At 43.7% G+C, this 22,783-nt stretch overlaps 1 protein-coding gene across 1 annotated transcript in view; it reads right to left on the reverse strand.

Moving 5' to 3' along the window:
* Positions 1-22,477, reverse strand: part of COMTD1 (catechol-O-methyltransferase domain containing 1) — a 102,361-nt gene extending 79,884 nt beyond the window's left edge. Inside the window, exons 1-2 of the mRNA XM_078643362.1 lie at positions 22,269-22,477; positions 5,087-5,220 (exon numbers count right to left, since the gene is read on the reverse strand). Of these exons, the coding sequence (XP_078499488.1) occupies positions 5,087-5,220; positions 22,269-22,350 (216 nt within the window). The 5' untranslated portion in view covers positions 22,351-22,477. The remainder of the gene's footprint in view (positions 1-5,086; positions 5,221-22,268) is intronic.
* Positions 22,478-22,783: the final 306 nt, after the last annotated feature.

The following is a 22,783-nucleotide window of genomic DNA, read 5'->3' on the forward strand; positions in this document are numbered from 1 at the left end:
GTATTGTCCCCTCGACCACGTGCAGGGAAGAACGTGGGCCCAGCCTCTATGGTGGCACCTTAAAGGTTGAAGTGTTAACGTGACTTAGGCTCTTGCCGTCATGTTTCTACTATGCCAGGCAGTGGTAATGCTATGAGACAGGTGTTTACATCCTGCCCACAGAAAGAATGGCTGCTGGTTGCCCAGCCAAAGTAAATGGGCCACATGTCCACTGAAGACAAACCAGACCCTGAACCATGCAGAATAAAGATGACACAGGTGATGAACCAGACCCTTTTTAATATAGGGATCTGCAAATATCAACACCAGAGAGTCATAGCTCATGAAGGTGTACGATAATCGTTCTTTAGCACTATGGAACACTGTTTTTAGTCCACCCTCACATAATCAAGCTGATTCCACAGCCATTATTTTGCTTCATATGAATACATAATTTTCTTGATAGGACAGGAAGTAACTAGGACCTAAAGGGTGATACATGTAGGAGACGCAAGAGGAGCAGGATGACCAGTACGACTTGACGACAACTTACTAAGATACTTGAAAAGGAACTTTTGAACTATGGATGCTCCTTCATTTACGTTGGACCGTCTCTATTGAACGCCTGATAATAACATGCAAAACCAAGAGACAATTATCTCATTTACACTTCTACAGCTTTGGAAAGACGATCGAGTAGGAAATATTAAGAGGAACTGAAGAATTGTGGCAGACATTTGGTGTTGTTATCCTTATTTACAGACCTCCTGGCACTAGGGCCAGCTTTCCTTCTGAACTTATGACTATTCTTGAACCGTATATCGGAAAAACAGCCTTTACCATCTTGGGTGATTTTAATTTTCACCTAGATGAGACCAACTCTAAAGACACTATCTCTCTCGTCGAAACCCTCAAAGCGTGTGACTTCATCCAGCACGTAAATAGTCCTACACATAAGGCAGGACATATTCTGGATGGCCTATTTTCCAACGACGACAGGCTTTCCACTGGCACTCCATTACAGGTGGTCTGGTCCGATCATTTTGCTGTACCATTTGATCTTGACATCCCCGGCACCTGTTCCTCCAATCATAATAACACTCCCTTTATTCTCAGGAGAAACTTAAGGAATATCTCAGATGACACTATTGCCCCTTTGATCTCCACTTCCGAACTTCTAGCTGTCACGGATGCTTCAGAGGCAGCCCAGTCTCTGACTGACTCCATCTCCAAAGCAGTTGAAAATCTTGCCCCCGCATCCCTGTGCTATGTAGCACGCCTTAAACCTACTGCACCCTGGTTCTCTGACCAGCTTAGACTTATGAGACAGGGCTGCAGGAGTAGTGAAAGGAAGTGGAGGAAATCCTGGGACCTAAAAGATAGAGAGGCCCATAAATCCGCACTACGTGCCTACAAATACCAAGTGATTATCAAGAAACAGGAATATTTTTCAAATCTGACCAGCGCTCTTTCTTCTTCAAGAGATCTCTTCAAAATCGCTGACTCTTTATGTTCCCTGCAACTTCCCGACCCAGTAGTCAGTTCCCAACAACTCTGTAACGACATTTCAGACTTCTTCCACAACAAAATACATGACATCCACGTCTCTCTCGAATCCCACCGTCTTGCTCTCGATCATAACACTCCCCCTCTCATATCCAATCTCGATTCACTAGGCAAGGACCCCTCCTGCCTTTTCACAACTTTCCCCTCCCTATCCCTTGAATCTCTGAATTCACTTCTTGACAAAATTAAATCGGCTTCCCCCCTTGATCCGATACCCCTTAAGAAACTGAAAGAGTGTAGAATACATCTCTCTCCTCTTCTGCTTGACGTCTTAAATAAGGCCATCGCTCAAGGCTCTTTCCCTTCTATTTGGAAGAAGGCAATAGTCAAACCGCTACTTAAGAAGCCAAATCTGGACCCGGCCATGCTGAAAAATTTTAGGCCCATTTCGCTTCTTCCTGCACCCGCGAAGTTGCTGGAGTCGCATTTGAATTTCCATCTATCTGCCTTTCTCGAATCTTCTGAATACCTGGATAACACTCAGCACGGTTTCAGAAAACACCACAGCACAGAGTCCGCCCTTACCTATGTGGTCGATAACATCCGACGCAAGGTGGACTCTGGCCAAACCACGGTCCTAGTTCTGTTGGACCTCACGGCCGCTTTTGACACCCTCTCCCCCGCCATCTTGTCATCTCGGCTAAGGGAGGCGGGTGTCACTGGATCGGCCCTGAGTCTCCTAAATTCCTTCCTGACTGAAAGGGAACAGAGAGTGATGCTTGGGAACCACCTCTCCCCTGCCAAGTCTCTGCAATGTGGGGTGCCACAAGGGTCGGCCTTAAGTCCGACCCTTTTTAACATCTATGTGGCCCCCCTTGCAAGACTTATTAAATCTCAGGGGATGGAGGTGGTATCCTATGCAGACGACACGCAGATTATGGTCTCTCTTGCTCACACCTCGGTTAGTACATCTGCCGCCAGCTTCAGGGTTTGCATGCAGTATGTGGCAGACTGGATGACTATAAACTCCCTGAAGCTGAATGGTGAAAAAACCGAGGTGTTGATATTTGGGAAGAACCAGAATCTGTGGTCGAGCGAGTGGTGGCCTTCTTCTCTTGGCATCTGCCCCACTCCCTCCCTATCTGCCAGAAATCTGGGAGTGATATTTGACACCTCACTCTCTATGTCCCTGCAAGTCAACAGGACCGTTGCTACCTGCTGTGGTGTGATCCGGATACTCAACAAAATCCGTGGGTACCTTTCCCCCCAGGCGCGTAAACAGGTTGCAGTCGCCCTGGTGGGTTCGAGACTTGATTACTGCAACTCCCTCTATATGGAAGTCAACAAAGGGTTGATCCACCGTTTGCAGACTCTTCAGAACTCTGCAGCACGCTTTGTTTTGAATCTCCCCAAAGCCTCCTCTGCCACCTTAGCCAGGAAGGAGCTTCATTGGCTTCCGGTACAGCATAGAATCGCCTTCAAAATCCTCTGTCTCACCCACAGAGCATTGATGGATGGTCCTGTTAGTGCCATTGGCTCTCTTCTCTCGCGCTATGCCCCCACAAGAAACCTGCGCTCTGCGGGACTCTGTCAACTAGCTGTCCCTCGCATCAAATTTGTTAGATGGGGAGCCAGAGCCTTTTCCGTCGTCGCTCCGCAATTGTGGAACTCCCTCCCCATGGAGATAAAAACTCTCCCTTCCATCGACTCTTTCAAAAAGGCTCTAAAAACGTATTTCTTTAAGAAGGCCTACTCATGATTAAATAGGACTAGGTAGGGCCTTAAGTTGCTGTATTTAATCTAGGCGCCTTGACGCCCACTGGGCTAAGTACGCGCGTTACAAGAAACTCCTCATTCATTCATTCATGATCAGCTTTTATTGATACTACTTGATAGTGCCCTGAAGAAGCCCTGGTTGTAGGGCTAAACGCGTTGGCTGTGGCTACATAATTTAGAGAATAAAGATCAAGGAGGCCCCCTACTGGTTATGCTTAAGGACCAGGGGAGAAGGAATGAAAAAAGGAACAGGAGGTCCTACAGGGAGCCACTCAAGTGGTATCCAATTGTCACAACTGCCCATAAACTGCCTGTCCTTAATCAGTGATACCAATCACACAGAAAACACATGACCTCTGAATGCTCGGGTAACGTTAGGTGCCAGTTACTTAATAACAAACAATTAGTTTGACCCAAATCACAGTGTCATATTGATACATACAATATAATCTTATGCACTAGAGAGATAAACAGCAATAGGAAAACGTGAAAGTTCCTCAGGACAGTTGTTCCTCATGAACATTTTATGAATTGTTACATATCTTGCTTTTTTATAATATTACGTATTGTGTATGATTATTATTTTGCTTTTATTTGCGTGTTTTTAAATGGATTACAAAACTACTGATTAAAAATTATTCATGCTAGAAACGTATAGCTTTCGCGTTTTCCTATTGCTGTTTATCTCTCTAGTGCATAAGATTATATTGTATGTATCAATATGACACTGTGATTTAGGTCAAACTAATTGTTTGTTATTAAGTAACTGGCACCTAACGTTACCCGAGCATTCAGAGGTCATGTGTTTTCTGTGTGATTGGTATCACTGATTAAGGACAGGCAGTTTATGGGCAGTTGTGACAATTGGATACCACTTGAGTGGCTCCCTGTAGGACCTCCTGTTCCTTTTTTCATACATAATTTAGAGGAAATTGGAATGAAGAATTTCCGGTTCATTTTTGGAACTGTGGATTGAAACTATTGGAATATTGATTCTTTATCTGTGATCATATTGCCTCTCATTCTTTGTTATAAAGGTGATACATGTATCTATAAAGTTTATTAAATCTTTTCTGAAACCATGCACATCAGTACATCATTGTCAACAATTGTATTAAATTATTACATAACATACAAAAATGCTTTAGCTATCTTACACATCTGAAATATCACATTAAGGAGACTAGCAATACAAAACACATATACAATTGTTCAGTTGGCGGTGGGAGATTCAGACATAATATCACAATATAGTGTATTCAATGTATTCATTTCATGGTGCAAAGATGAATGGACGATGTCTAGTTTAGGTTTTGTACTGAAAGTATGCCATTCCAGTACAAAACCTATTACATCTATAAAAACTATGCCTAGAAAATGTCTATAACATTTCACATTGATGTGTGCTGTACACATGCAATGTGTTGAAAGTTTGGAGAAATTAACACATTTTTCATGCTTTAAGAAGGTGTTATTTTATTTTTGAGGCAAAACCCTGTCTTGACTATTTTAGTTGATTGGGATTTGCATCACAGGCAATTTGTGACTGTGCTGATCCACCCGATGTTTCCCTATATACACCGACGTAGATGCTGGACCAAATATTTGTAACTCTTCCCCAAAGTTTTTAGGAGGAAACTGGCACAATACTGGTAGAGATCATTTTATTAAAAATTGGGGACTATTTTAATAATATTTCCGCTATTTAAGAGGTTGTTAGTTTGCTTTAAATTTAAACCAAAAAGAGTTTCACTACACAAAAGTCAACGAACTGTTATACATTGTACACATGCTTTTAAAACACTTGCTATATCTTTCTACAGACCTGACGCATTTTCTTTAGCACAGGATGCTCTCGAAGTGAGTGTTTCAAAGCATACGCCTTTCCAGGATCGCTCTCTTTGTCAAAAGTCTTTGGAGACTTGCTCTTTCGAAACAATGAAATGTGATATTTTTTCCCTAAGGCATAGAAAATGGAGATTTTAGGCAGGACAGACAAAACTCACAAACAATACAAAGCTCTTTGAATGGTGTTGATATTTTTCGCAAGAAAGCAACAAATCTACTAGCGAGTTAAAAGTAATTGCTTCGGAAACCAAAAAAACAAATGTGCTTTACAAATATAAAGTACAACAAACAAATTTGCATACACCTTTTTCACGGAATTCGGGAATAATCGATTGTGATTCTTACAGAAAATGGACAAAGGGTGTACTTTGCAGTTTTGTGCTATATAAACTTTGCACTCCCTGTGTTTGAGGAATGTAAGCACCATGCAGGTGTATCCTCGCAGGGATGTTGTCTCGACCAGTCAGTCACAGCTGTGACCTGGTTTCTATGCAGATCAAATGACTAAAGGAAGAACATGTCTGCTTGCCTGTTAAACAATTCACAATGTGCATTTGAAGTTGAAACCAAAAGCATTTCCAAATGGTGACGCTCGTACTCTTTACTTAAACCAGAAAGTTTAGTGTGTGTAATTCACATATCTATCAAATCGTACTGAAGTCCAAGTTGAATTATTGTCTTTTAGTGTTCTAATCCGAAGAGAAGATAATTACATCATCTGTTAAAAGGCCTTTAAATACACACGGGATTAGCATTTCTCTGTGTCTATGTGCTTGAGACGAGGATTCAATTAATACCATTGATATGTGTGTGCATAATAATATAACATGAAGCTCAGTTTGAGGTTTTTATTCAAGTTGACAGATATGTGATTGACACTCCCACATTCGTCTAAATTAGTGATCACATGCATTTTGATAACTAAAGGTAGTCTTTTAGTTATAAACTATGTTTATTTCCATGTTTTAATGTGCTTTATGATGAGGACCGGGGCTTGAAGTGGGATGAAAATACTGGAGTTTCAACGGTGTGTGGCCGATCAAATTAAGGGCGTGGCTTAAAAACACATAAGTAAAAAATCTGTGCTGAGCTGTACTTAAATTGGAAAAATAGAAGTGCAGGTACTCTGTAGCAGAGTACCTGCTTGTTTCTGAGAAGTGCTGGCACTCTCCAATTAAAAATATAACGTTTCTCTTGAGAAGTGAAGGCGCTCTCCCTCGTACAATAAAAAAGTGCCACTACTCAGTAACAGACAGGACCGGCCCATTTAAAGCACTGGTGCTTAGCATGATGTGGCGGCTAACTGATATTTTAGTGCTTCTGTCATTGCATCTACAGTAACATTAAACCTACAACAAGCCAGGACTATTGGCTTTGTCAACTGATGTTAGTTGCATAAGACAAATAATTAACAACTATGGCTTTGTTGTATATAATATTGACAATGCTTCCATTCTGAAATGATGAGATTGTGAAAGTACTATAACGAGTCCCTTTGAAGTGACATCAAAGGCAGTGTAGGGTGGTTCTGCGGCTGAGTTAAGATTTTTTTCTCCCTCTGATGGTGAGGGGAAGAATGGAGAGCCTTATAGGGACCTGTCTCAGCTCCAGCTTTTTTAGAACTGCTGGTGCTGAGCACCGGCAGGACCCAGACCAATTAAAGCCCTGATGAGGGCCCAAAAGATTCTATTGATATGTGAGTACCCACTTCATATCACTGTGGCTGCTGACACTAAACGACACCTGAAATGCATGCTACCCAATTGCAAATTGGAAGTGAAACATGTGGCAGACATTGAGGACCTCATCCTTATGCACAAGCTAGTCATACTAATCCTGACTAAACATGGTAAATGATGACTCGACACCTACGCTTGACTTACTAGTGCCACCTAATCACAACATCATTAGATTAGCTAGACCAAGCAGATCTGGCGGAGGTATCGATTGCACACACCGAAACAATATCGCAATGAAACAGTAACACAAAACGGACATATCCTCCTACGAATACCTATGCATTGACATTTTGAGCAACAATAGACCATTGTGCAAACTGCACATGAGCTACCACCTACCAGGTGATAACATCACATTTATAGAACAAATTATGGAAACCATCTCAACCAAAGCAGGAAAGCACAGCACCCACTTCTTCCTCGGGCATTTCATGCTCCACTCAAATGACCCTCAAGACCCAGCAGTCAACAAGCCTAAAATCCTTCCTAGCTGACCTCAACCTGGCTCAATTCTGAGACAGTCCTACACATAACTTGAGTGTGACCTTAGACCTAATCATTGCCAAGTGTAATATTATCCAACTGGAATCTACCATTCCTTGGGACTGGACAGATTAGCACCGCATCACTTTCCTCATCACAGAATCAGTGAAGACAAGAAACGGTCAACTAAACAAACCCAAACAATGGAAAAGGAGCACACAGAGTATTAACTGGAACAATCTGACATCCCTCCATGGGATATGGCAGATGTCCATGACCTCACTACAACAACTCCATGATGAACATTTTAGACTTAATTGCACCCCTGAAGCTAAAAAGAATGTCCACCAAAGGCTCCAAACATTGGTTCAATGGCAGCCTTAATACAGAAACATGAAAGCATAGACTAGCTGAACAAACGTGGAGATTATCACCATTCCTCGAAAACCGTAAACTCCTGAGATCACTGAGGAGAATCCACAACAGACGTATCAGATCTCTAAAGCGCATTTCTTTAGATGCCAATTAGATAAACCTACAATCCAATAAGCAACCCGACATTTCTCAAAGAGGTTCTAATCCACAGCCAAATTGTGAGGATTTTTCCTGGTTCTTCACAGAAAAGTCAATAAAGATTTTTTAAAACCTATGTTCAGCTACGAGCACCTTCCTATCACACCTCATTGTAGCACCACCACACTCCAGCTTGCTGAGACACCAGGTCTCACAGCTTACACACCTAAAAATAATCCTACGTGGAGCATATTCAAAACTTTTGATGAAAGCAACATACTCAAAATCCTAACAGCACTGAAACCCTCAAACCATTTTAGCGACCCTCTACCAACAAACGTCTTTAGTGTGATCAAAATGGTCTTACTCCCTCTCTGGACTAAAATAGGTAATTCCTCACTACTTCAAGGGTTGGTCCCTGATAGCCTTAAAGCTGGGTAGGTTACCCCATTAAAAAAAAAAACCAACGGGAGACCACTCAGACCTAAACAACTTCCACCCAATCTCTACGATTTGGACACTAGCAAAGCTCCTTGAGAAATATGCACATGTAAAACTGTGCAACCACATTGACCAATTCAGTCTTTTAGATCAATTTCAATCCGGCTTCCGCCATGGCCACTCACACACATATTTTGTGATGCGTTAAAAATGTTGAATCAGAACGAATCCTACCTTCTTATCCACCTTGAACCTCTTGTCAGCTGTCAATACTGTCAAAGATGATAGCCTCCTAGACCTACTCAAATGTAGGTTGGGATTATCGGGTTGGTTCTTAACCGGCTTGCCTCTTTTCTCGACAACAGAATTCAAAGAATCAATATCAATATGTCCCTATCCAACTCCATATAGGTCACTTTAGGGGTCCCTCAGGGGTCTTCAGTCTCACACACTCTTGTTACCTTATTCATGGAGCCTTTAACCGAATTATTGAATTTATCAAACATCCACTATCACATGTACACAGATGACACTCAACTGTACTTAGAAATCTCTTCCTCCGAAGATATTAGGTCTCTAAACTTAACCTACAAAAGACAAAAAACTGGTTGACTGGCAACCACCTCAAACTAAATGCTCTCAAAATGGAATTCCTCCTAACTGCCCCACCCAAACATTCTCTGAAAGCCACAGAATGGATGAAACAACTAACAGCGCTGAATGGTGTTCCATACATTATACAGTGGACAAGATCTCTGAGAATAATGGTGGATAAGAATCTGGACAAGCAGCAGCACATCAGCCCTGTCACCAAAGGAGCGATTTTCTACATGATCATCTTAAGAAACATAAGAACCTTCCTACACCTGGATGACTTCAAGTCAGCTGTTCAAGCCCTAATGATTCCTAGGTTGGACTATGGGAATGCAACACTACCTAAAGCTAAGCTGGCATCACTAAGGGCCTCTCTTAACTCTGCTGTTAGTCTCATTACAGGATCAAAACAAAACAATCACATCTTTCCTGACCTGAAGTCCTTAAACTGGCTTCCATATAAGGCAAGGATTCATTTGAAAATTGCCATCATGACCCATAAAGCCCTTCACTTCAACATTCGGAGATACAGTGCACAAAAGCTAGAGTTATCTGGTGGCATTAGAGCATCTAGAGCAGTGGTCTTCAAACTTTTTGATGCCGAGACCCCCCTTCAAAATGGTCTAGGTATCAGGACCCGCTCCAGACAAATATTTCTAGAATTTGGGAGTCCCTATCATTGACAACCATAAATGTTCTCCAGAGAAACGGTCAACCTGTGGTTGCACCTCATTAGTACCAGCTTAACACTCAAATACAGCAATAAGCAACAAAAAGGAGACCACAACAGCTTTACAAAGGGCGTTCTACTGAGTGGCAACACCAGTTGCTGCTTTTTTGTAACTTTTAAACCTTTTGAGTAAATAAAAACATTTTTTGTTAAAATCAGCAGATTATGCTACACATGATGGATTATGTGGCAAATGCAGCAAATCTATAACTATGCTAACATCGCTGCTGCCGTACAATCACATAATTCCAGTGGCCCTTGGTATAATAGCTGTAATGCAAGGACTGCAACTTTAATGCACGACATTAGAGGAAAAGCATACTATATTTTATAGGATGCTGACAGCTTTGTATTTACATCTGCATGTAACTGGAGGCAGCTGAACATCATTCATCATAATTAAAACATACATACATTTTTTAAGTCTTTCACCGTCAGGTAGCTACATATAAAATAAAGAGCATCTTCAATGAATAATAAATACCTTTCAAAAAGTTGTTACTCAGTGGGAAATGCACTATACTAATTTATGAAACCTCTATTAGCTAATGCTCTGCAAAAGTCTGTGTGAAGCCAGAGAGCCACTGAATTAAATCGTGGTTGGTACAGTGGAGAATAGTGACTTGTGTATTTTTAGTGCTACGAAGTCACAGCCTGTGAACAGAAAGCACTGTGAATATGTAAGTCAATTTTATACTTGCATTACACACAGGTTAAGATAGGCCGCTACAAAATGCTTAAAATGTTTTACGATAAAATGGTGCTTCCAAAATATACTGGCTGCTTCCAAAATATAAGGGATTAATTATAAGTAGGGCTCCAAGTTTTATGGTACTTATTCTTCCGCCATTTCCGTCTGTTTTTATCCATATTTCTTTTTTGGCCATTTTATCTGTATTTATCCTTATTTATTTTGTGTTTTGCGTATACATTAAGTTGTAAAACTGAACATTTCCATATCTATTTAACTGATAGACGGGCACTCCTACTTTTATGTCTGACGTGTTTTAGCTTTTTAAGCTGCCAAATGTTACATACCAATACATCCACTGGTAAATACTAGCATTATACCATGAATGTATGTTGACATATGCCTTTATTTAAAGAAATTCCATTCTGTTTTTTAATTTCCCATGCAGTCCATCTGCTCAGCTATTGACCCATAATTCATGAAAGACTGCACGGAGAGTCGCTTAAAAGAAGTGCAATTTTCTGTATTTATCCACTTTTAAAAATAAATGCAGACAGAAAAAACATTGTTTTCTGTCTGTATTTATCTGTAAAAATCCATCAAAACGGAAAACAGGGAGCCTTAATTATAGGCCCCTTGCGCTACATCATTTTTTGTGACACTCTGGCTGTGCAGAGAGCAGATCTACGAGGCCACGCAAAGTCACTTTGCATGGCTTTTCATGGCCTCCTAGGTGTGATGTAAGGCAACGCAGTGCAAGTCGGTGCATTGCTTTACACTGTCTCATGGGGATGTGTTCATGGGGTGTTGTGGTGGGTTTTCCCATGGTTATTAACATGTTTCTAGATTTACAAGGATCTGTAAACCTTAGGATGTGTCAAAACTGTACGCTTCCCCAGGGGATGCGTAACAAGGAGAAATATCTTTATTTCTCCTCAATTGTTTCCTCTTTCTATTTGTAGCACACCCAGTAAGAGGAAAAGGCCTCTTACAGCTGACAGCTAAATACACCTTTCTGCCAGTGTGCTGAAGGCCTGAAAGAAATTCAAATGAGCACAACGAGTTAATCTGCAAATCCTTTACATTTAAAGACTAACTTGTTGTGCACATTTGCATTTCTTTCAGGCCAGCAACACACTGGTAGAAAGGCGTGTCTGTCTGGCTTCGATTTCCCAGCACAGGAGAGTCCCTGAATAACACCACAGGGAAAAGGATTATAACTACCGGTGACCGTCTGGAATGTTTTCTTTTAGCAAATGAAGAGCGCTACCCCCTTCCCAAGCCCCTACAGCCCCCCTGGGGGTCGCGCCCCACAGATTGAAGACCTCTGATCTAGAGGCACTAGTTCCCTACTGCTAAAACCACCAACTTTTTATAAATAGGTAACATTTATCCGAGCCTTTTCAGGCATTGCCCTGAGAATCTGTAATGCACAACCTGTGATATCAGAATGAACCCTTCAATTGATTCATTCAAGAAAGAAGTTGAAAGGATACTGATGAACACATTTCTGCTGTAGAATGCATGAACTATACTCAAGAATAAGATTTATCCCTCAGTCTGCATGCATGCTTATTTCTTGCAGACTATGGGGAATATTTAAAAGCCTCTTTTGCCACAGGAAAGTCACTTTAATGACGTTTCTGTGATGATATGTGCTTTGCCTTACTTACAAAGCAGCATTAAGCCACTTAATGTGGGCTTAACACTGCCTTGTAAATAAGGCCCCCTTTCAAGCCACACCTAGCGTGAAAGGGGTGGGAAATGGGTGTTGTGTTGGGCGTTCCACCCAAACACCCATGGATTTTGATGCTGCCCCCTATTTGGCATAATAGGAGGCAGCTCCAAAATTTAGACCAGAGAAAAGCTGGTCTTAACATGGCGAAACAAGGAGAAATGCTTTATTTCACTTCGTTTTTGCTGTTTCTAGGTGTGACGATTTGCAACCTCTATGTGTACTGCACAATGAAGCACATACGAGTTACACATCAGGTCCAAGGATGCTTGTTTTCTGATGCAGGGAGGGCCTTGTCTGGCAGTTCGGGCTGGACATTTTCCATGGGGAGCAGGGTCAAGGCTTATTTACATATGGCTGGGTCTAAACTGGAATGCCATGGTGAGCAAAAGAATGATGGATTAAGCCCAGATCTGTGACTGGGGGTGAAAGTTCGACAATGTTCAGCATTACATCCATCATCTTTTCATGTTGCATACCTTTGCCAGTGTGCCTGATATACTAAGTGGTACAAAAGGGGGTGGTGATGGACGGAGCATCAGAACCAATCAAACACTCACACCCAGTCAAAAGATCTGGGTTTGATCCATCACCGTTCTTTACCCCACTCTGCCACCCCAGTTCAGACATGGCCGCCATAAGTGTGGCAGGGTATGCTCAGACGTGAGTCCCTTGCTCACTTTGCCACTGGATTCAAGCAAGCCGGGCTGAAGACGGCTGTAATGCCAGAAACCGGTCCTCGGAAGCTTGTTTCCGGTCCAGGGAAGACATGGCTTGGCAGTTTGGGCTGGACTGTTCCCATGAGGCACAGGGTCAGACTGATTTGCATATAGCCATGTCTGAACTGGGTTGGCAGAGTGGGCTAAAGAACGGTGATGGATTAAACCCAGATCTTTTGACTGGGTGTGAGTGTTTGATTGGTTCAGATGCTCCGTCCATCACCACCCCCTTTTTTACCGCTTTTGGCCGCCATTAGTGCGGCAGGGTATGCTCAGACGTGAGTCCCTTGCTCACTTTGCCACTGGATTCAAGCAAGCCGGGCTGAAGACGGCTGTAATGCCAGAAACCGGTCCTCGGAAGCTTGTTTCCGGTCCAGGGAAGACATGGCTTGGCAGTTCGGGCTGGACTGTTCCCATGAGGCACAGGGTCAGACTGATTTGCATATAGCCATGTCTGAACTGGGGTGGCAGAGTGGGCTAAAGAATGGTGATGGATTAAACCCAGATCTTTTGACTGGGTGTGAGTGTTTGATTGGTTCAGATGCTCCGTCCATCACCACCCCCTTTTGTACCGCTTTTGGCTGCCATAAGTGTGGCAGGGTATGCTCAGACATGAGTCCCTTGCTCACTTTGCCCTAGATTCAAGCAAGCCGGGCTGAAGACGGCTGTAATGCCAGAAACCGGTCCTCTGAAGCTTGTTTCCGGTCCAGGGAAGACATGGCTTGGCAGTTCGGGCTGGACTGTTCCCATGAGGCACAGGGTCAGACTGATTTGCATATAGCCATGTCTGAACTGGGGTGGCAGAGTGGGCTAAAGAACGGTGATGGATTAAACCCAGATCTTTTGACTGGGTGTGAGTGTTTGATTGGTTCAGATGCTCCGTCCATCACCACCCCCTTTTGTACCGCTTTTGGCTGCCATAAGTGTGGCAGGGTATGCTCAGACATGAGTCCCTTGCTCACTTTGCCCTAGATTCAAGCAAGCCGGGCTGAAGACGGCTGTAATGCCAGAAACCGGTCCTCTGAAGCTTGTTTCCGGTCCAGGGAAGACATGGCTTGGCAGTTCGGGCTGGACTGTTCCCATGAGGCACAGGGTCAGACTGATTTGCATATAGCCATGTCTGAACTGGGGTGGCAGAGTGGGCTAAAGAACGGTGATGGATTAAACCCAGATCTTTTGACTGGGTGTGAGTGTTTGATTGGTTCAGATGCTCCGTCCATCACCACCCCCTTTTGTACCGCTTTTGGCCGCCATTAGTGCGGCAGGGTATGCTCAGACGTGAGTCCCTTGCTCACTTTGCCACTGGATTCAAGCAAGCCGGGCTGAAGACGGCTGTAATGCCAGAAACCGGTCCTCGGAAGCTTGTTTCCGGTCCAGGGAAGACATGGCTTGGCAGTTCGGGCTGGACTGTTCCCATGAGGCACAGGGTCAGACTGATTTGCATATAGCCATGTCTGAACTGGGGTGGCAGAGTGGGCTAAAGAATGGTGATGGATTAAACCCAGATCTTTTGACTGGGTGTGAGTGTTTGATTGGTTCAGATGCTCCGTCCATCACCACCCCCTTTTGTACCGCTTTTGGCTGCCAAAAGTGTGGCAGGGTATACTCAGACGTGAGTCCCTTGCTCACTTTGCCACTGGATTCAAGCAAGCCGGGCTGAAGACGGCTGTAATGCCAGAAACCGGTCCTCTGAAGCTTGTTTCCGGTCCAGGGAAGACATGGCTTGGCAGTTCGGGCTGGACTGTTCCCATGAGGCACAGGGTCAGACTGATTTGCATATAGCCATGTCTGAACTGGGGTGGCAGAGTGGGCTAAAGAACGGTGATGGATTAAACCCTGATCTTTTGACTGGGTGTGAGTGTTTGATTGGTTCAGATGCTCCGTCCATCACCACCCCCTTTTGTATCGCTTTTGGCTGCCAAAAGTGTGGCAGGGTATGCTCAGACGTGAGTCCCTTGCTCACTTTGCCACTGGATTCAAGCAAGCCGGGCTGAAGACGGCTGTAATGCCAAAAACCGGTCCTCGGAAGCTTGTTTCGGGTCCAGGGAAGACATGGCTTGGCAGTTCGGGCTGGACTGTTCCCATGAGGCACAGGGTCAGACTGATTTGCATATAGCCATGTCTGAACTGGGGTGGCAGAGTGGGCTAAAGAACGGTGATGGATTAAACCCAGATCTTTTGACGGGGGTAAGTGTTTGATTGGTTCAGATGCTCCGTCCATCACCACCCCCTTTTGTACCGTTGATTAACTAAGTGTCCCACTATAGCAGCAATAGTGATTAGGTAAAATTGTTATGACTTTAAGTAAGCTGTTAAACTATGACCAGCTAAGAAGTGTGGCAGAGAAAACAAGCAATGGAAAATACAATAGGGTTCGCATATGCAAGAGCTGTATGCTTCGCTAATGTATTTTAGCAATGTTGTATACCAACGTGGCTGCTGTTCAGCATGGCTACAAGTTTCTGGTGCAGAGGAGAGTGGATTGGAGTGGTGTAGAGTGGAGTGGCGTAGAGTGGAGTGTTGTGGAGTGTCATAGAGTGTCACATAGTAAAGTGCCGTAGAGTGGAGTGTCGAGGATTAGAATGGCTTGCAGTGGAGTAGAGTGGATTGAGGTGAGGTGAGGTGGTGCACAGCAGAGTGGTGCAGTGTGGAGGGATGTAGAAAGGAAGTGTGCATGAAGTGGCAGAGGCGTAAAGTGGAGCAGTGGGGCATATAGTGTTGTGACAGAGTGGAGTAAAGTGTTGCAGAGTGGAGGGGCAAAGAGTGGCATAGAATAGAGTGGAGAACATTTTGGACTGTGGAGTAAAGTGTTTTAGAGTGGAGTAGAATGGTGTGGCACAGAGTGGTATAGAGTGATGTAGAGTGGCAAAGAGTGGAGTGGTGTTTAGAGGCGTAGAGTGGAGTGGCTGAGAGTGTAGTAGCGTAGAGTGGCATGACATACAGTGGACTGCTATGGAGCAGAGGTTCATAGATTGTGGTGGAAGGTTGTAGAGTGGAGGGGCGCAGCCTGTCATAAAGGGTCATAGAGTGGAGGATTGCAGAGTGTCATGGAGTGGCATAGAGTGGCATAGAGTGAAGTGACATAGAGTGTCTGGACTGGAGTTGGGTGGAGCAGAGTGGAGTAGAGTGGACGGAGGTAGAGAGGAGGGGCATAGAGCGGAAGGGCATATAGTGGCGTGAAGCATCGCAGAGTGGCGTGTTGTAGAGTGGAGTGGCACAGAATTGAGTAGAGTGGCATGGAGTGGGGTAGAGTGGAGTAGAGTGGAGTGACATAGAGTGGAGTGACACAGAGTGGACGGGTGTAGAGTGGCCTAGCAGAGACTAGAGTAAAGGGTTGTACATTAGAGTAGAGTTGAGTGCAATAAGTAAAGAAGTCTAGCTAGCGACTTAATAAAACACTAATGTATCTCTCTGGAGTTCACAAAACCACCCTATTGTGACAAATATAACTACACCAATATATTACAAAACATATTTATTTTATTCTTTTGTGTAAGGCACTTAGTCAGCTTTGTTTTCTTTAAACCTTTTGTATATATCTTATTAATTCCACTCATTTCATAAATGACATTTGACTAAGACCAACATGATTACATATAATCTATATACGATAGACGTAGAGATGATGGAGGCAGTGCGGCAGGTGTCAACTACGCGCGTTTCGGCATACGTGCCTTCATCAGGTAGCCGTATATTGCAGCGAGCGAGAAAGCCTCAAGAGACGTCTCAGAGCCGATTGAGGCTTTCTCGCTCGAGGCTTTCTCGCTCGTGGTTGTGGAATGAGGGCTTTTTGATGAAACATATACCATATAGGGGAATGCACCCGTTCGCATCTCAGCTGAGCTGAACCCACCTCGTTTTGGGTAGTAGCAATCGAATATCACTATTTGTTACATCCGGTTACTACCACAGATATGAAGCGCTAATTCTTCAGTTTACAGTATCAAGTATCGAGTTCCAGTCTTTTTGTGCAATAGATGGCTAACTGATGAAGGCACGTATGCCGAAACGCGCGTAGTTGACACCTGCCGCACTGCCTCCATCATCTCTACGTCTATCGTATATAGATTATATGTAATCATGTTGGTCTCAATCAAATGTCATATATGAAATGAATGGAATTAATAAGATATATACAAAAGGTTTAAAGAAAACAAAGCTGACTAAGAGCCTTACACAAAAGAATAAAATAAATATGTTTTGTAATATATTGGTGTAGTTATATTTGTCACAATAGGGTGGTTTTGTGAACTCCAGAGAGATACATTATTGTATTATTAAGTCGCTAGCTACACTTCTTTACTTATTGCATTATTTTCCCTATGGTGTTAGCTAGTCTATCTAGATATAGGGGTCCCTTGCCTCCTAAAGAGTAGAGTGGAGTGCCATACAGTGGAAAAGAGTGGAGTAGAGTTAAATGTCAGAGTGCAGTGTCGCAGAATGGAGTTATTTGGCATAGAGTGTCGTGGAGTGGTGTAGAGAGGCAAAGAGATTCATAAAGGGTCCTGAAGTGAGGTAGAATTTCATGGAGTGTCGAGAGTGGAGTGGCATAGAGTGGAGTAGAGTGGCTTTGAATAGAGTGGCTTTGAATTGTGTGGAGTAGAGTACAGTAGAGTGTCATTGAGGTGTGTTAGATAGAGTGGAGGGGCACAACGTGGCGTAGCATAGAGTGGTGTAAAGCGGAGTAGAGTGCCCCAGAGTGGAGTAGAGTGGAGTGGAATGCGGTGGAGTGCAGTAAAGTGTCAGAGTGGATTGGCGTAGCATTGAGTGGCATAGAGTGGAGTAAAATAGCTTTAAGTTTCATGTTTATTTTTATTCATGTTACGGAACTCTGAAGAGGTTAACATAAAATTCTCAAAATACATATATACATTAAAATACAAATAAAACTAAAAATACAGAAAATGCAAGATTGTGCTCGAAAGTACAAAGAAACCACCCCATTAGTAGGTCCAGCAATCACAACAAGTGTCCAAAATTTTAAATGACATGTTAAACAATTTTCCAGTATACGAGGAGGAATTGCACCTGCGGGAACATAACGTGACTATCATGCCATTAGTGCAAAGATGTACAAAAGGCTATAGATAAAATAGGCCTCCTACATTAGCAGCAACAAAACAAGGATATAAGGTGAATAACAAAGGGAGAATTCCAGCTTAAGTATCATTAACAACCCCAATTTCATTCAAACCGGAAAATCATTAATACTGCTTTCAAAAACACTTTTAAAAAGTTACAAATTCTGTAACAAAACAGTTCATTTGGAGGTGCATAAAGAGACTGGAAGACAGTTGAGGCTGAGAGAATGGACAACTGCAAACATATGGGCCTCAGTCAATTCCGCTGACATAGTAACAAAGTAGGGCAAACAAATAAGACATGGTTGAGATCTTGGGGACCATTTTCGCACAGATTACATACCGCCGAAGAGCCATACCATTAAGCCAGAAGGGGACGTGATCATACCCTGACTCAGGAGTATCCAAAAACATCTCAGTCCATGTGACAGATTCCAAAGAATATAAGGCTGTGCTCTATTTATCAGGCAGGAGTCTATAGCAGGATGATAGCCCCTTTTATTGATATAAACCTCCCTGTACAGGCGGAAACTCATGGACCATGAGGCTTGTTTTAAGCTAGCTTTTAATTGTTGCATTGTCAGAGTTAAAATCATAGATGGATATATGTGCAGCAGATCTGGTGCAACCACACATTTTATATAAATAAGTGATTTCTCTTTTAGATCGTCTACAATGTCTTTCTTCATACTGGACCTTAATAAGAAATGATAACTCTTTGCTGGGCACACAGCCCAGCATCCCACCCCTGCAAGACCCTAGATGAAGGCCCTTCTCAAACCAAATTCCAGCCTTAAAGCTGCCACAGGGAGAGCTGATTTTACTGAAGCTAGGCTTCTAAGGACTTACCCTTCCATCATTTAAAAAAAAAAAAACATTAAGAAACATAAATCAGTTCTGCTCCATTCCCCAAAGAGGCTGGTATCTTGGCAAACCTCTAACAACGTGCAAAGTGCCTTCTCTCCGTAGCCCTAGAAAAAGCACCCAAACATTAAGCCTGAGAATTGGCTTTGGTCATGTTATTTTCCATGTGGGCTTTTCAATGAAATTCCCACACACTATCTTCTCCAGGAAAGTGTACGATCTCCCAATTTCTAACTGTTGATCGCCCAGGGACCATGTCAAGTTTACATATTTTGTCCTTCTCCTCCAATGAAAATACACAACTTTGCTTTCAGATATACCACTCTTTAAATATTGGGCATCAGTGAATTGTTGCACTGCCTGCAGACGACTATTTCGCCCTTATGGGTAAGATCGAAAACTATTATGTTGTCCACGTATAATAAGAACACATTAGACTATCCCCCAATTAACGGGCCAAGTGATCAGGGAGGTTGGAGATGTATAGGGAAAAGAGAAGAGGGGCAAGCAGGCACCCTGCTTTTAACCCATTTAAAGAAAGGATCCCTATCCCCACCCAGGAGAACTCTACACCAGGTATCGGAATGGAGGGAGCAAACTTAATCTAAAAGGGTACCCGTCATACCCAAACTTAAAAGCTTACTCAACAGCAAAGGATGATCTACTTTTTCAAAAGCTGTGGATGAGTCTGTAAAAGCTGCATATACCTCTCCCCAGCATGTTAAAACACATTTTTCTCCTGAAGGGCAGTTATGCTGTCAATCGTTCCATGTTTACTCGTTAACCCTGTTTGCTCAAAGGGGATGAGTTTATATTCTTCCACCCATTTATTAAACTGAGTTAGTAAACATTTAGCAAAGGCTTTGCCCGCCGCATCAAGAAAGTTGATCTGACGATAATTTTCTGACAAGTTACGATCCCCTTTCTGGAAAAGTGGGTCTATAACAGTCCTCATCCATGAGGGTTTTTGTTTGTTTGTTTTATAGCAGTTTTTAAAAACCGGGTGAAGGATTTTACTCCAGAGGGGTACATTTTGTTCTATTACAGAAATTGAAATTTCTTTAGGACCCATCGCGCCCAAAGTGCAACAGATTGCAAGCTCTATCTCTATTTCAGAAGGAGGACCATACAAAACAGAATCCCCTTTTACTGTGGATCTATTTACATCTCCCTTGTTTGCTGCATATAAGCTCTGAATAAAATTAACTAATATAGATTAGAGTAAAGTAGCACAGAGTGGCATAGAGTAGAGTGGCCTAGATTGGAAAAGTGTTGTAGAGTGCAAAACAGTAGCATAGAGCGTGGTAGAGTGGCATGTTATAGAGTGTCATATAGTAGATTATCCTAGAGTAGAGTGTCAAAGAGTCGAGTGTTGTAGAGTGGAGTGTCGTGGAGTATTGTAGAGTGGCAAAGAGTGGAGTGGTGTAGAGTATCTTAGATTGGAGTGTTGTGGAGAGGAGTGGAGTATCATAGGGTGCAGAGGAGTCTCATAGAGTGGAGCGTCATAGATTGGAGAAAAGGTGCCTAGAGTAAATTGGTATAGAGTGGCCCAGAGTGAAGTGGCATAGAGTGGTGCAGGGTGTCGTAGAGTGGCAGAGTGGAGTGGAGTAGAGTAGAATGGCATCAAATAGAGTGTTATGGTGCAGAACGGAGTAGATTGTTGTAGAGTGGGGTAAAGTGGAGTGGCATAGAGTGGTGTGGAGTGGCATGGCATGGAGTGGCATAGGGTGGAGTGGCGTGGAGTGGCATAGAGTGGAGTGGAGCGAATTGGATGTCGTGTTGAAGAGTGTCATCTTATCAATGGTTGTGGTGATGAGCAAAGGGGCATAGAGTGAAGGGGCTTAGGACCTCATTTATGACATTTTGACCTTGGGCAGCACAGCAAGGCACCTTGCTGCGCTGCCCTACACCAAAGTGAAAGGAGGGGATCGCACAGTGTTTAAGCAATACAGTGCATTCCTGTCCTTTCTGCCTGCACTGACACCGTTTCAGTAGCCTAGCGCCAACGTAGGCACCCTTGCACCATGGTGCAAGGGTGCTTCTGTTGCAGGCAGGATTGTTTTTGTGAAGGAAGGGGCACCTTCCCGCACAAAAAAACTATTCTAAGAGCCGTTTCCCTCTTTCTAAGTGTGCTGCAGGAAAGAGGAAAAAACAAAGAAAAAGTTATTTCTACTCTGTACATCTCACCTCTACTCTGAGCCCCTGCACTCTGTGCCAATCTACTCTGCACCACTGTACTTTATGCCACTTCACTCTACACTTCACTTCCACTCTACAACACTACACTCTATGAGACTGCACCCTATGACGCTCTACCACATTACACTCTACTCCACTCTATGACACTCCACTCTACAAACTCTACTCCACTCTACAACACTACTCCACTCTACGATCCTCTATGCCACTTTAATCTACTCTATTTTGTGACAAACTACTCCACTCTACTCCACACCGCTCCACTCTATGCCACTCCACTCTGAGATTCTATGCCACTCCACTCTATGCCAATTGACTCCACATCACTCTACTTCACTCTATGCCATTCTGCTTTCCTACACTACTCCATTCTAGGCTACAACATTCTCTGAAAATGTTTCCACTCAACGCCACTCTACTCTACAACACTCTACTCCATTCTCCTCAACACCCTCTGGGCCACTCCACTCTGCTCTACACCACTCCACAAAACTCTATGCCTCTCAACTCTACTCCACTCTACGCCCTTCCACTCTACAACACTCTTCTCTCTCCACAACACTCCATGACACTCCACTTCGCTCTACTCTGCCACTCAACTCTACTCTACACCACTCTATGCAACTTTATGACAATCCATTCAACTCCACTTCACAAGACTCCACTCCATGCCACTCTCCTTTACCCCACTAACTTTTGGCCATGCTGAACACTAGCCACATGGTGTACAACATGGCTAAAACATATTCGCAAAGCCTGTAGCTTTTGCATAGTTGGGAGCTACTGTATTTGCCACTGCTTGTTTATAAATAACTCTTCATGCCATACTTCTGCCGTCTCTAGGCTCTACAAATAAAATAAGTTATTATTCCCCAACTTTAGGCTGCTCAGTCTAGTGGCCTCCGAACAGGGCTGTTGCTGGACATGGGCAGTGTGGGCCACTTCCCAGGGCCCCGCAGTCAGCCTGCCAACTTGGGCCTTGTACCAATGCGTAACAGTCAGGCCACAGCCTGTAAGTGCACACAAGCCCCTCTCCCCTGGCCTCACTGCTATGGTGTAACAAGGTGAGATACAGACAGCCCTGAATGGGTCAAGTCTATGCAAATTAGAGGGGCCTCGCACATTCCCCTTCTGCGCTGGGCCCCCAAAATCCTAGAATTGGTCCTGCCTCGGAAGGAAAAGAGGCCTGCTGGGGTTCGGACTCGTAACCTACCTCAAAGGCGAACTATCAACTCACTAAGCCATCCTCCTGGGGCCATCTGTGTCCAGCTCGGTTTTTCTTTGTGTGTACTGTATGATTAATTCCCTTCCGGGGTCACCGCCTGCAGTTTAATAGCAATGGGCACCAGGCACCCTGTTCATAAACTTACCAACGAGAACGCCCGCTGTGAATGCAACACCCAACATCGCCGTCCCCACAACAGCCTCCTTGGAAACCCCTTCGAAAGGCATTGCGTCTCCCTCACAGGGCCAGGTGAGGTCCGAGACGGGAAGAAAAGTGCGCCCCTGCCGTGGCACCAGAGTGGCAGCGATGCTTCAGCAAAAAGTGGACTTTGCCCAGAAGTGAAAGCGAAAAAGCAGGGTGAGTTCAAGCAGCCTAGCCCTGCTTCCTGTATGTGCACAGGCACACGTGGTGACGCCCGGGCTTCGCTGGTCTATTTCAACACGGAACACTCACGCTACTACGGTCGTTTGGTGCCACCTACCGGTGCCGATCTGCAACTAGCGCCCTAAAAGAACAGGGTTTTGTTTATACAGGAAGTTATTTCTGTCTATTATGCCCTGAAAGGATGTTGAACCACCTCATTGTCATTGTTAGATTGTCCTATTTTGTTGACTTGTTCTTTGAATGCTGTATGCTGTATTTTGCCAAGCGCATTATTTC

The sequence above is a fragment of the Lissotriton helveticus genome, chromosome 5_1, assembly GCF_964261635.1.
Source record: "Lissotriton helveticus chromosome 5_1, aLisHel1.1, whole genome shotgun sequence".
In the NCBI taxonomy this organism is placed as follows: domain Eukaryota; kingdom Metazoa; phylum Chordata; class Amphibia; order Caudata; family Salamandridae; genus Lissotriton; species Lissotriton helveticus.